This window comes from Tachyglossus aculeatus, chromosome 7 (genome assembly GCF_015852505.1).
Source record: "Tachyglossus aculeatus isolate mTacAcu1 chromosome 7, mTacAcu1.pri, whole genome shotgun sequence".
Classification (NCBI taxonomy): Eukaryota; Metazoa; Chordata; class Mammalia; order Monotremata; family Tachyglossidae; genus Tachyglossus; species Tachyglossus aculeatus.
The window spans coordinates 24,230,415-24,243,718 of NC_052072.1; the positions used below are offsets into that span (position 1 = coordinate 24,230,415).

At 50.0% G+C, this 13,304-nt stretch overlaps 1 protein-coding gene across 1 annotated transcript in view; it reads right to left on the reverse strand.

Moving 5' to 3' along the window:
- Positions 1-2,888: 2,888 nt before the first annotated feature.
- Positions 2,889-13,304, reverse strand: part of IKBKE (inhibitor of nuclear factor kappa B kinase subunit epsilon) — a 32,934-nt gene continuing 22,518 nt past the window's right edge. The window contains 6 exon segments of the mRNA XM_038749348.1: positions 2,889-3,677; positions 4,311-4,382; positions 5,849-5,961; positions 8,100-8,196; positions 11,609-11,710; positions 12,418-12,457. Coding sequence (XP_038605276.1) covers positions 3,644-3,677; positions 4,311-4,382; positions 5,849-5,961; positions 8,100-8,196; positions 11,609-11,710; positions 12,418-12,457 — 458 coding nt within the window. The 3' untranslated portion in view covers positions 2,889-3,643.

The window sequence follows — 13,304 nt, forward strand, 5'->3', positions numbered from 1 at the left end:
TAGACCCTGTTGCTTCTGCAGGCTGGGCAGCAGTGCCCTGGGGCCAACCAGAGATTCCCTCCAGCCTGGCCGGAGTCTGACCCCAGTCTGTCGCTCCACGCTTGGCCCTGCTTCCCCGCCAGATGCCAGAGCCAAGCAGACACCGTCTCCTGGCAAGTCCAAGCCGCGTCCTGATGGTTTAAAAATCAGCCCTTGTCCTGCACATTGGACAAGGGCTGGGGGAAGCTGCCGACCTTTTTTTGTGTGGGCCTTTTCTCTTTTCCTCCGCTGGGCCCAGGGGAGGCATTCTTGACCTGTCCTCTTTGACCTGCCCTCTTGGAACCTCTCCCGGTTGCCCTGGGCCTCAGGGGGGCTCCAGCTCCCTCAACTCCCCCATTTCCTCTCCGTTCCTCACTTGCCCTTAACCCTGCCCCAAACTCCCACCCCTCCATGTTTCCACAGGAGAACGAGAGTGGGCAGCCTCTGGACCCCACCCAGGAGGCCCTCCCCACCTTCCTGAGGGAGGGTGAGGGCTGCCACTAGGTCAGGTGACCGATCCCCCAGGGTTTTGCTGTTTAACCCAGGGAATCAGGTCTTCTCTAACCACAAGTGCTTAAGAAAAAGTCAATCCAGCAACCCTGGGCAGCTCCATTTAAATTCCAAACTGAAACAATGACAGATATTTTTAAATGGGATCTTTAATCTTCTGAATGGAAATAGGGTCCCCTCTCAAAACAGTCGAGACCCCTCTCACCTCCCGCCCACCCACCCCATGCCCTAGAGCCCCGCAAAAGTGAGGAACACTGGTCTCAGCACCTCCCTCCGTTCAGAGACGACACTGAGGAGGGGAGAAGGAGACCAGGCCAGGGGACGGAACATTTTCTCAACCTATTGCTAAAACCAGTAAATGAGCCGCAGCTAGACGCAATGAGACAAAGTCCGAGGCTTTCTCCATACAAGTAAGCTCCTTGCAGGCTGGAGCTACTCACTGTATTGTACTGTACTCTCCCAAGCGCTTAGTACAGTGCTCTGCACAAAGTAATCACTCAATAAATACCTCTGATTGATTGATTGATTGATCAAGGACACTGCGTACCCTGGACATGCCCACTGAGCCCTATCTCCCTCTCCTCAGCCTCCCAGTTACTGGCCTCCGAGTTACAAGTTGTCTACACCTGCTATCTCAAGCTCCTCTTCTCCGGTTCTCTCCTTGATCCCCTCCAATCTGGCTTCTGTCCTCTTCACTCCGCAGAAACCACCCTCTCAGAAGTCACTAATGATCCTCCAACATCCTTTACTAATAGCCTCTACATCATTTAGACAGCATCACCATCCTTCCTGTCTCACAAGTCTGTAACCTTGGTGTTATCCTTGACTCCCCTCTCTCATTCAAACAACATATTCAAGCCATCACTAAATCCTATCGGTTCCACCTTCACAACATCGCTAAAATCTGCCCTTTCCTCTCCACACTGCTACCACGTTAATCCAAGCATTTAACCTATCCCGCCTTGATTACAGTATCAGCCTCCTTGCTGATTTCCCTGACTCCTGTCTCTCTTCACTCCAGATCATTTTTCTAAAAAAACATTCAATCTATGTTTCACCACTCCTCAAGAACCTCCAGTGGTTGCTCATCCACCTTCACATCAGACAAAAAGTCCTTACCATTGGCTTTAAAGCAGTCAATCACCTGAACCCCTCCTACTGCACTTAGCTACTTTGCTACCACAATCCAGCTTCCAACTTCGCTCCTCTAATGCCAACTTTCTCACTGTACCTCAGTCTCGTCTATCTCGCCACCGACCTCTCCCACGTCCAGCCTCTGGCCTGGAATGCCTTCCCTCTTCATATCCAACAGACAGTTACTCTCCCCACCTTCAAAATCTTACCGAAGGTACATCTCCTCCAAGAGGTCTTTCTTAACTAAGCCCTCATTTCCTTTTCTCCCACTCCTTCTGCATCACCCTGACTTGCTCCCTTCATTCACCCCCCAACCCCAGCTCCAAAGCAATTATATAGATATCTGTAATTTGTTTATTTATATTAATGTTTGTTTCCCCCTCACTGTGGGCAGGTAATGCATTTGATAGATTGTTGCGTTGTACTCTCCCAAATGCTTAGTACAATGCTCTGTACACGGTAAGAGCTTAATAAATATGATTGATTGATTGGTTGGCCTCTTCTGACATCGAGGACACTGCCCACCCAGGCCAAGCCCATTCTGATCACGCCCACCCAGCTCTCCTCTTCATCCTCTTTCGCCTTCCAGGCACCTGTCCCAGTCTTCAGCTTCTGAGAGCCCTCTGAGTAGATTCCCCACAACTGCAGCTCAAAACAGAGGGGATAGGAAGGAGAGATAGCTTAATCCATCTTTTGTAGCCTGCAGCCTAATTTCTTTCAGACCCACAGCCAGATTTCTTTTCCAGGCTGAGATTATGAGGCTGTGTGTAACTCATCTGTCTGGCCACAAACCTGAGGACTCTGGGCAATCTGATGGAGAAGCCTCATGCCGTCTTAGGGACCTGGGCCGGAATGACCCCAGGATGCCAGGAAGATTCCACTGGACAGGAAGGCTGCTATGTGCTGAATCCGGCTCAAGGAGAACGGGGAGCAGGTTAAAAGCTGCAGCCACTCAGAAATTCTTTATTGAGAAACTCTGGCATGAGACTTGATGGAAATAGGGGCTTTCCTTCAATTGAGAAGCAGCGTGGCCTAGAGGAAAAAGCACAGGCCTGAGAATCACAGGAATCCCAGCTCTGCCACTTGTCTGCTGTGTGACCTAGGGGGAGTCACTTAACTTTTCTGGGCCTCAGCTACCTCATTTATAAAATGGAGACTCTAAGACTGTGAGCCCTACGTGGGACAGGGAATGTGTCCAACCGTATTAGTTTGTATCTACCCCAACACTTAGTAGAGTGCCTGGTACACAGTAAGCATTTAACAAATACCATAAAAAAAAATAAAACCCTACCCCCTCCCAATCCAGACCCCAACTGTTCATTCCAGACTCTCCTGGTAGGGATTTCTGAACCCTTCTGGCACTTTGCAGGGGGTCTCTTCCCCACCCTCACATAGAAAGCTTCACAGATAGGCCAAAACACTTCCCAGCCCCTGCCCCAGTCAAACCTCAAGGGTGGAGGGAGAGGAGCCAGGTGAAGGGCAAGAGAAGGCACTGAGCCCCTTGAATTCTGGTTGCTCCAAGGTTGTGGCATTATAGCCTGGGGTTTAGCAACATTCTTGTGGGGAGAAATGGTAAGAGGAAGGAAAGTGATACATCAGGCAGCTTTGCTGTCTCAGCAGGCCAAGAAAATCCCCGGAGACCTGAGCGGCCCTCCCCATCAGCAAGGAGGCATTCCTGACAGATCAGCAGAGGGGCAGGAAGGAATAGACTGGAGGCTTTCTGGCCCACATCTCCCGGGGGCTTATGGATATAGGGCAGGAAGGAGATCGTCTCTTGCCTACAGGCACCCTTTCAGAGATCCTGAAAGAACAGGGGAACAGTGAAAACAACCCGAGTCTCCCTTGTCCCCAGCGTCCAGTGTGGGGGCTTCAGGGCAGGAGGCAGTAAAAGATAAGGTTGGTGGACTTTCTCCTTCAGCAAGGTGCCATCCCACTATCTTCATGGTCCTGAGGCTCGTGGACTTCCAATCTACGGCGTCTCTCAAAGAACAGGGGCAGGTGTGACCTCCTTTAATCTGCGGAACAGAAGTCAGCAAGGTTGTGGTACTTAGGTCGGAGACATGCTCTTGACCAAGCCCAAGAGCTCCTGCCTGGCAGGGGTGGGCTGCAGAGATTCAGCGGTCAAACACAGCCACCTCGCAATGACCCACACAATCCCGACCCGTCGCTTCTCCCTCCTCGGCTCTTTGGTGATTTCTTTAAAGATGAAAAATTAGGGAGAAAACAATGCAAGGTTGAAAGTGAAAATGGGGGGGAAGTGGGTCTCTCTCTCTCTAACACACACACATGCATGTATACCCATGGTCTCAGAGGAGGGTTCTGAGAAAATGGTCAGGGCCTGATGTCAGAGAACTGATTCTGCGTGAGGCAGATTCTGACTGAAGGAAGTAGCATGGCCTAGTGGATAGAGAGCAGGCCTGGGAATCAGCAGGAGCTGGGTTCTAATCCCAGCTCCGCCACTTGTCTGCTGTTTGACCTTGGGTAAATCTCTTAACTTCTCTGTGCTTCAGTTACCTCATCGTAAGATGAGGATTAAACCTCTGAGCCTCATGTGGGATATGGACTGTGTCCAACCTGATTAGTTTGTGTCTACCCCGGGGCTAAGTACAGTGCCTGGCACATTGTAAGGTGGGGGTCATCTTCTGTACCTCTCAATGATGCTGTTGTTGTGCTGGAGACCAATTGCCACTGACTTCATCTCCTCCCGGAGCTCCTGCATGCTGCACAAGACACAAACAACCTTCACTCCACCACCCAAACCACCCCAGGGCTGGGACCACCCAGCCGGCCCACCCAGCAGAACTAGTCTTTGCAGAGGGATTTTTCCAGGTGGAAATAAATCCCCAGCATTCCAGAAATTTCAGGTGGATTTGCATTGGGATCTGAGCAAAAAAAGTCCAAATCTTTTGTGGGAAGGAAAAACAGTTTGTATCTGGGTTCACCCGTCGCTGGAGCTGAGACTGATCCCCCATTACTAAAGTGCTCTGCACATAGTTAGAGCTCAATAAATACGATTGAATGAATGAATAAATGAATGAATCTCTCTGCCATCCTGCCCTACTAAAGAATTGGAGTCTGTCAGCTTGGGATCCAAATCTATTTCACATGCAAAATGGTCTCCGGTAGACTGAGAGCTGAGCTCCTTGAAGGCAGGGCCCAGCTCGCTGCTTTTGGGAACCCTCGACTCCAAACGGTTGAGAAGTCTTGGTTAGGTTCAATTTACATTGGCGGGAAGAGGGGTGAAGGGGAGACAGAGAAGTGATGTGGGAGGAGTGTTTGTAAGAGCCCGGGCTTTGGAGTCAGAGGTCATGGGTTCAAATCCCGGCTCCACCAACTGTCAGCTGTGTGACTTCAGACAAGTCACTTCACTCCAGCTTGTACTTCCCAAGCGCTTAGTACAGTGCTCTGCACACAGTAAGTGCTCAATAAATACGATTGATTGATTGATTGATTCTCTGGGCCTCAGTTCCCTCCTCTGTAAAATGGGGATGAAGACTGTGAGCCCCACTGTGGGACAACCTGATCACCTCGTAACCTCCCCAGCGCTTAGAACAGTGCTTTGCACAGAGTAAGCACTTAATAAATGCTATTATAATTATTATTACTATTACGTGGCCCTGGAGAACAGTCTTAGATGCGGACCTTATTGCTCTCTTAGAGAATTTGTCCTGAAGCATCCAAGTCTCCGTCTTAAAGGAAGTAATGACTCTTGATCTCCATAATCCCCTTCTAGACTGTGAGCCCGTTGTCGGGGAGGGACCGTCTCTATATGTTGCCGACTTGAACTTCCCAAGCGCTTAGTACAGTGCTCTGCACACAGTAAGTACTCAATAAATACAATTGAATTAATGAATGAATGAAAATAATTGACCCCAGAGACCAGTGGGTAGAGCACCAGCTGGGGAGTCAGAAAGTCATAGGTTCTAATCCCAGCTCCGCCACTTGTCTGCTGTGTGACCTTGGGCAAGTCACTTCACTGATCCTCAGTTACCTCATCTGTAAAATAGGGATTGAGACTGTGAGCCCCAAGTTGGGCTGTGTCCAACTTGATTTGCTTGTATTTACTCCAGCACTTAGTAGAGTGCCTGGCACCTAGTAAGGGCTTACCAAATATCATTATTATCATTATTATTATTATTATCAATAATAACATTACTATTTTCCTTTGCGCCCCCATCCCACTTACTGCAGAAGCAGCTCCTTCGGAACAGAGTTCAAGTCCACATCCAGGGAGGGAGAAGAGGCTGGAGGCGCAGTCAGTCTGTTCTGAAGAAGGCGCTGAGCGAGCCTGTCCAGAGCCTGGGTAGAGAGCGTAGGTTGGCAGATAGGATGAGGAGGAAGCCAGGGCCATGGCAGAAGCGTAAAAGTTCTTCCTATCTGAGTGAGATCTGAGAGAGGGAGATTTTTCTGGCCTGGCTGACCCAGGGTGGCCATGGGTTCTCCCTGGAGACCCAGGACCCAGAACCGAATCTTAACTGTTGGAGTTGACTTAGGTATGGACTTCCCAGAAGCAGGGGGATGGATGAGATGACCTCTCAAGTCCCCTTTGGTCCCTGGGATTCTCTGTGACGAAGCTAGTCCAGCCTGCCTGGGCTGGGAGTTCTGATGGTGGCCCGGGAGGCTTTAAGTCCAGTCCAGATACCACCTGCACCTGCTGTGTTCAGGGTGAAGGGAGATAGTGGGGAAGAGTTATCGCACATTGCTCCAGGAATAGGGGAGGGAATAAAGGGGCAGATCCCAAAATACCTAAATATCTCCGAGCAAACCCACTTCAGAAGAAAGGGAAGGGATTTACGAGGGTGCTTCAGAATGTTTGCTCTTCCTCTGCACCTGTGCCTATATAATGATGGCATTTGTTAAGCGCTTACTATGTGCAGAGCACTGTTCTAAGTGCTGGGGGAGATACAAGGTGATCCGGTTGTCCCACGGGGGGCTCACAGTTGTCCCCATTTTACAGACGAGGTAACTGAGGCACAGAGTAGTTAAGTGACTTGCCCAAAGTCACACAGCTGACAATTGGTGAAGTCGGGATTTAAACCCATGACCTCTGACTCCCAACCCTGTGCTCTTTCCACTGAGCCACATTATATTGAGTAATATAAGCCCAGAAAACATATATGTATATTCACAACGTCCTGGGCTGGGAGACAGGAGAATGAGGTGCGAGTTCTGGGTCTGCCCCTGACACGTGGCCTAGTGGAAAGAGCACAGGCCTGAGAGTCAGAGGACCTGGTTCTAATCTTGGGCCTTTTCTTGACCTTGGGCAAGTCACTTCACTTCTCGGTGCCTCAGTTTCTTCATTCATAAAGTGGGGATTCAGTACCTGGTCACCCCTCACCCTTTAGCTGTGAGCCCCACGGGGGATAGGGATTGTGTCTAACATGATTATACTGTTTATACCCCGAAGCTTAGGACAGTTTTGGGCCCATAGTAAGAGTTTAACAAAGCCTTATTATTATTATTATCACTATCAATATTATTACTTAACCTCTGTGGACATCAGGGTTAAGTGTTATAAAACGGAAAGGCTCACTCCTGCTTGTCCCTGGCTCCTAGAGACAGGGTGAGGGTGAAGTGAGATGTTTGGAAAGAAGGAGCTATATTCGCTAGAACAAAGAATGAGCCATTTCTCTAATTGTTTACCATGGAGAGGAGAAGGGGCTTCTTAAGTGGCGAGGGTTGGGTGGGGGTGGAGCAATTTGGGGGGGACTTGTCTATGCAGTCGAGTCGTTTCCGACTCATAGTGACACCAAGGACACATCTCTCCCAGAATGCCCCACTCTCCATCTGCAATTTTTCTGGTAGTGTATCCAGAGTTTTACTGGTAAAAATCTGGAAGTGGTTTACCATTGCCGCCTTCTGCGCAGTAAACTCTAGTTTTGGCCCTCGACTCCCTCCTATGATGCGGCTGCCCAGCATGGGTGAGCTTTGACTTGTAGCAGATTGCCTTCCACTCGCTAGCCACTGGCCAAGCTAGGAATGGAATGGGTATGCCTCTGCTTGACTCTCCTGAAACCAAGATTGGTAGAGCATTTGAAACTCTCCAGGTGCGACCCTGAGGGAGGGGAGGGACTTCCCAGACTTTATGGAGGGGGTATGGAGGGAGATTGTGTCATCTTCAATGTACAGCCAAGAACATCAATGCTCGGTCCTGACTTGAGGCACACCTCCAAGAGAGCTAGGGAGCAAGGGGACACCGGGCCTGGCATCATGCTGCCACTGGCATGGCACACCCCGACTCTCTTCCCTGCTGCCAAACTCCTAAGCAGCTTCAAGTGTTGGGAGGGAGTGGAGGCTGCAGGGGTGTCCAACTTTGCTCAGAGCAGACGTGTGTCTGCTTGCCAAGGACATTTGGAGAGGGGGCTGGGTGGGGGTGGGCACGCTGCTTTCCCCTCTGTGGAGCCTGGGCACGTTGAGCAACCCCAGAATGACATTACCTCACTGAGGCACTCCTGGGTTCCCTGGGCTTCCGAGCTGCAGGCCGCCACCGTGCTGTTCACCAGCTGCAGATGCTTGCGGATCTCGTGCACCTCTCTGGGGAGGAAAGCCAGGAGTCACGGAGCCCCTCGGGCACCAGCGGTGCAGTCTGATCCGGGCACCCCTCCCCAGCCCTTGCCTTGTTGCTCTGAGGGCCTGCCCACCCAAGGGAAAGGCCTGGGGAGAGAGTCTGGCATTCTCATTCCAGGTCTCCCTTCTCTTCTCTGGGCACCACAGCCCCAGAGCATCCCAACCTCAGGGCACTACAATAATAATGGCATTTGTTAAGCGCTTACTATGGTCAAAGCACTGTTCTAAGTACTGGAGAGGCTACAAAGTGATCAGGTTGTCCCACAGGGGGCTCACAGTCAATCCTCATTTTACAGACGAGGTAACTGAGGCCCAGAGAAGTGAAGTGACTTGCCCAAAGTCACACAGCTGACAAGTTGCGGGGCAGGATTTGAACCCATGACCTCCAAATCCCAAGCCCGGGCTCTTTCCACTGAGCCACGCTGCTTCTTTTACAACCCCAGAGCACTGTAATCCCAGAGCACCACTGCCCCACAACACCACAGCCCAGAGTACCACAGCCTCAGAGCACCACACCCCAGAACACTACAACCCTACAACTACAACACAACCCTACACTACAACACTAAAACTACTACAGACAGATAATTGCTCTCCCCCACTTCAAAGCCTTACTCCTCCAGGAAGCCTTCCCTGACTGAGCCCTCCTCTCTTCTTCCCCCACTCCCTTCTGCACCCCTCATACTTGCTCCTTCATTCATCCTCTCTCCCTTCCCCACAGCACATACATATATATCTGTGTATATCTGCACTTGTGTCTATGCCACAGTACTTAGGTATATATCTGTAATTTTACTTATTTTGATGTCTGCTTATTTGTACTGATGTCTGTCTCTCCCCCCGGCCCCACTCCCCAAAATGAGAGCTCACTGTGGGCAGGGTTTGTTACTCTTTATTGCTATATTGTACTTTCCCAAGCACTTAGTACAGTGCTCTGCACACAGTAAGTGCTGAATAAACACGATTGAATGAATAAATCTGTAATTTATTTATTTATTTATCTATTTATATTAATGTCTGTCTCCTCCACTAGACCGTGAGCTCGCTGTGGGTAGGGGATGTGTCTGATATTATATTGCAATAATAATAATAATTTTAATATTTGTTAAGTGCTTACTCTGTGCGAAGCACTGTTCTAAGTGCTGGGGGAGATACAAGGTAATCAGGTTGTCCCACATGGGGCTCACAGTTTTGATCCCCATTTTCCAGATGAAGTAACTGAGGCACAGAGAAGTTAAGTGATTTGCCCAAAGTCACCCAGCTGATAAGTGGCGGAGCCGGGATTAGAACCCATGACCTCTGACTCCCAAGCCCGTGCTCTTTCCACTGAGCCACGCTGCTTGTACTGTCCCAAGTGCATAGTACACTGCTTTACACAAGTAATTAATAATAATAATAACAACAGTGGTATTTGTTAAGTGCTTACTATGTGCCAGGCACAGTTCTAAGCGCTGGGGTAGATACAAGATAATCGGGTTGGATACGGTTCCTGTCCCACATGCAGCTCACAGTCTGTCAGTGCTTGGAACAGTGTTCAACACTTAGAACAGTGCTTGGCACATAGTAAGCGCTTAACAAAAGCCATTATTATTATTATTAAGCACTTAATAACTGGTACTGAATGAATGAATGAATCCCAGAGGACAACAGTCCCAGAGTACCACAGCCCAGAATACCACCGCGTCTGGGCACCACAGCGCAGAGTATCTCAGCCTAAGGGCACCACAGCCCCAGTCCAATAACACATCATTTATGGACAAATCACCCCCTTGCTACTGCCTATTTGAGTTCGACTTGCCCAAGCCTAGTTCACTGCTCTGTGCAGTTTAGTCTCCCGCACTTTCTTCAAGATTAACTCTGAGATCCAGGGTTCCTTGGAGCCTTTCTTTTAAAGCCTGAAAAGCCGTGAATACATGTGTTTCCCTGGTCACCTCCTGCTGCTTCCTCATATGAGAAGAAGCAACCCAGAAGGTCCTGAACTGGCTTTTGCCCTGGAAGGTTAAAGAACCCCTGGGCAAGGCTAGGTGTCAGCCTGCAGAAAAGCAGAGGGATAGACAAGATGACTCTGACAGGGCCTTTCTAACCCATGTCCTGGAGAAGCGGTGTGCCTAGTAGAGAAAGCACAGGCCTGGGAGTGAGAAAGAACTATAGTACTAATCCTGGTCCCGTCACTTGCCTGCCGTGTGATCTAGGCAAGGCACTTCACTTCTTTGGGGCTCAATTATCTCATCTGTAAAATGGTGATTAGGACCGTGGGACCCAGTTGGGGCAGGGATTTTGTCCAACCTCATAACCTCGTAACTACCCCGTACTTAGAACAGTGCTTGACTATCACAATCATTATTGTTATTATTATATTCTGGGAGCTGATTCTCCTAATTTTTTGGATCAGGGCTAAGGGGGGCCCTACCCTGAGCCCACTTCCCTTCACCTTGGGGATTCCCCCAAAGGCACCCTACCAGGACTCCAAAATGGTCCCTGCTGGGCTAGAAAGGGATCCAACAGTGTGAGTGATGGGAGTTCATCCTTTGAGGAGAGACAGAGAGAGTGTGTGTGTGTGTTTGTCTACCTCTTGGGAGAGGGGAGGGGAGGAAGCTCTGGACCCTGGGATTCCACAGGAGCTACAAGCTGCTCCAGCCTTGACTTTTGGGTTCTGCAAATCTTCCCCCAGATAGCCGGCCCCACTCCAGATCAGGCCATTATGCTTGTCTTTTGGAGTGGTGAAGCAGCAAGTCGAAGCTCAGGGCTATGGGTTGACCTGAAATTAAACTGAAGCCTAGGACAGGAGGCTCCCTGAGTCAGTTCCCAGAGGGCTCTGACTGAGGCTAGGCTAAGTAAGGAGCAACAAGCCAGGCTGGGAAAGCCAGACCGTCCTGGGCTGGGGTGGGAAGAAGCAGGAAGCTACCAGAGAGATACTCCCAGTGCCTGGAATTGATCAACATCTCTAGGTTGCAGGGCTTCTCATAGAGTTACCGCTTCAGGCAACCAAGACTTGGTGGTAATAATAATAATAATAATAATGATAATAGTATCAGTTAGTGCTTACTATGTGCCAGACACAATTCTAAGCACTGGGGTAGATACATGGAGCTCACAGTCTTAATCCTATTTTACAAAGGAGGAAATTGAGGCACAGAGAAGTCACCTGACCAAGGTCCCACCACAAAAAAGGAAAGGAGCCTGGATTAGAACCCAGGTGCTTCTGACTCCTAGGACCATGGTCTATCAATTAGACTATGTGCCACCTTGGGCCCTTCTCCTAGTCCCCGGACACCACAGGCAATGGCTGATACCATCAGTTCTGCTGGGCCCCTGGCAGGGACAGGCCCGGGGAGAGGGCTGGGGGCCCGGCTGGAGAACTTCAGTCTGGGTTGGATACCTCATCCTCTGTCCATGCAAGGTGAGGGCCTCCTGATACTTCTGAACACAGTCGTCTTGGAAGATGTGCAGGAGTCTCTTGGCTAAATGGACAAAATTCACCCTGAAAAGGCACAAATCGACCATTGAAAATCAGCGGGAAAGGGCAACAGTCATCCCATTATCTCTCCTCAGCATCACTTCAGAAAACCTTTCCTCAGTGCCTGACGCTGCTATTTATGGGCTTGGTGCCCAACAGGAGGGAGCGGAGGAGAAGCGTCGACCTACATGAAGGAGATGGGGCAGGCTTTGGCAAAAAGAAAGGTTGTGTGGTCATAATTTGGCCATGATGCTTTGGGATCCAATTTGCTAATCAAGGAAGGCTTCCTGGAGGAGGTGACAGGTGGGTTATACAAGGAGATAAGGGAAGTGGTCAAGGAGGGAGAGAGGAAGGGATGCTCCTTCAGACTGGTGAGAGGGGTCTTGAGGTGGTGGGAGGAGGTGCAGGGAGAAAAGGGGAGAGGAGTTGAGCTTCCTGGCCTGGAGGGCCCAGGATAAAGACAAGCAGGGAAGCTTCAGTGGAGAAAGGATGTTTGTCTGTACCGTTACAGGCAATCAAAAATTGCCAAAGTTATACTTCCAATTTGCCTCATTTAACCCAACCTGGCCATTGGGGACACAAGCTTACCTGTCCCCACTGGCCATTTTCCCCAGCTATTCCCCCATTTAGGAAAAAGATGGGAAATTCAAGGACACAGGCCTTTGGGACAACACGCATGGCATGAATTGTTACAGACCTGAGCAAGTGCGAGGAAGAAGGGAGTTACTCACTTTTCAAGTTTGTGAATCTGCTCTTCGTTGTAGCCCAGACCTGAAAAGCCCAGAAACCTCAGTGAGAATCCAAGCACTTGCAGCATCAGTCAGAGCCAAGGCACTGACCCCACTATGGCCGCGGGGGCAAGAGCTCCTTGGGGTGCCCAGGCCAGAAGTGCTGCTGATCGGCACGGGGGGAGGGCAAGTGGCTCTTGGAGAGGCTAGCCCAGGAGCTGGCCATTCTCTCCCTCCTGGTGCTCCCTACCCACCCTCCAGCCTCAGAGATGGGTGTTACTGCTGGGCTTAGGATGACACAGCTGGGCCTGACACCTTTGAGAGGTGGGGCAGGGGGAAGGGAACTCCTGCCCACTGCTTTCCTAAGGTTAATGATATTTATTAAGTGCCTACTATGTGCCAAGCACTGTACTGAACTGGGGTAGAGACAAGATCATCATCATCATCATCATCATCAATCATATTTATTGAGCACTTACTATGTGCAGAGCACTGTACTAAGCGCTTGGGAAGTATAAATTGTCAACATATAGAGACAGTCCCTACCCAACAGTGGGCTCACAGTCTAAAAGGGGGAGACAGAGAACAAAACCAAACATACTAACAAAATAAAATAAATAGAATAGATATGTACAAGTAAAATAAATAAATAAATAAATAGGGTAATAAATATGTACAAACATATGTACATATATACAGGTGCTGTGGGGAAGGGAAGGAGGTAAGATGGGGGGGATGGAGAGGGGGATGAGGGGGAGAGGAAGGAAAGGGCTCAGTCTGGGAAGGCCTCCTGGAGGAGGTGAGCTCTCATTAGGGCCTTGAAGGGAGGAAGAGAGCTAGCTTGGCGGATGGGCAGAGGGAGGGCATTCCAGGCCCGGGGGATGACGTGG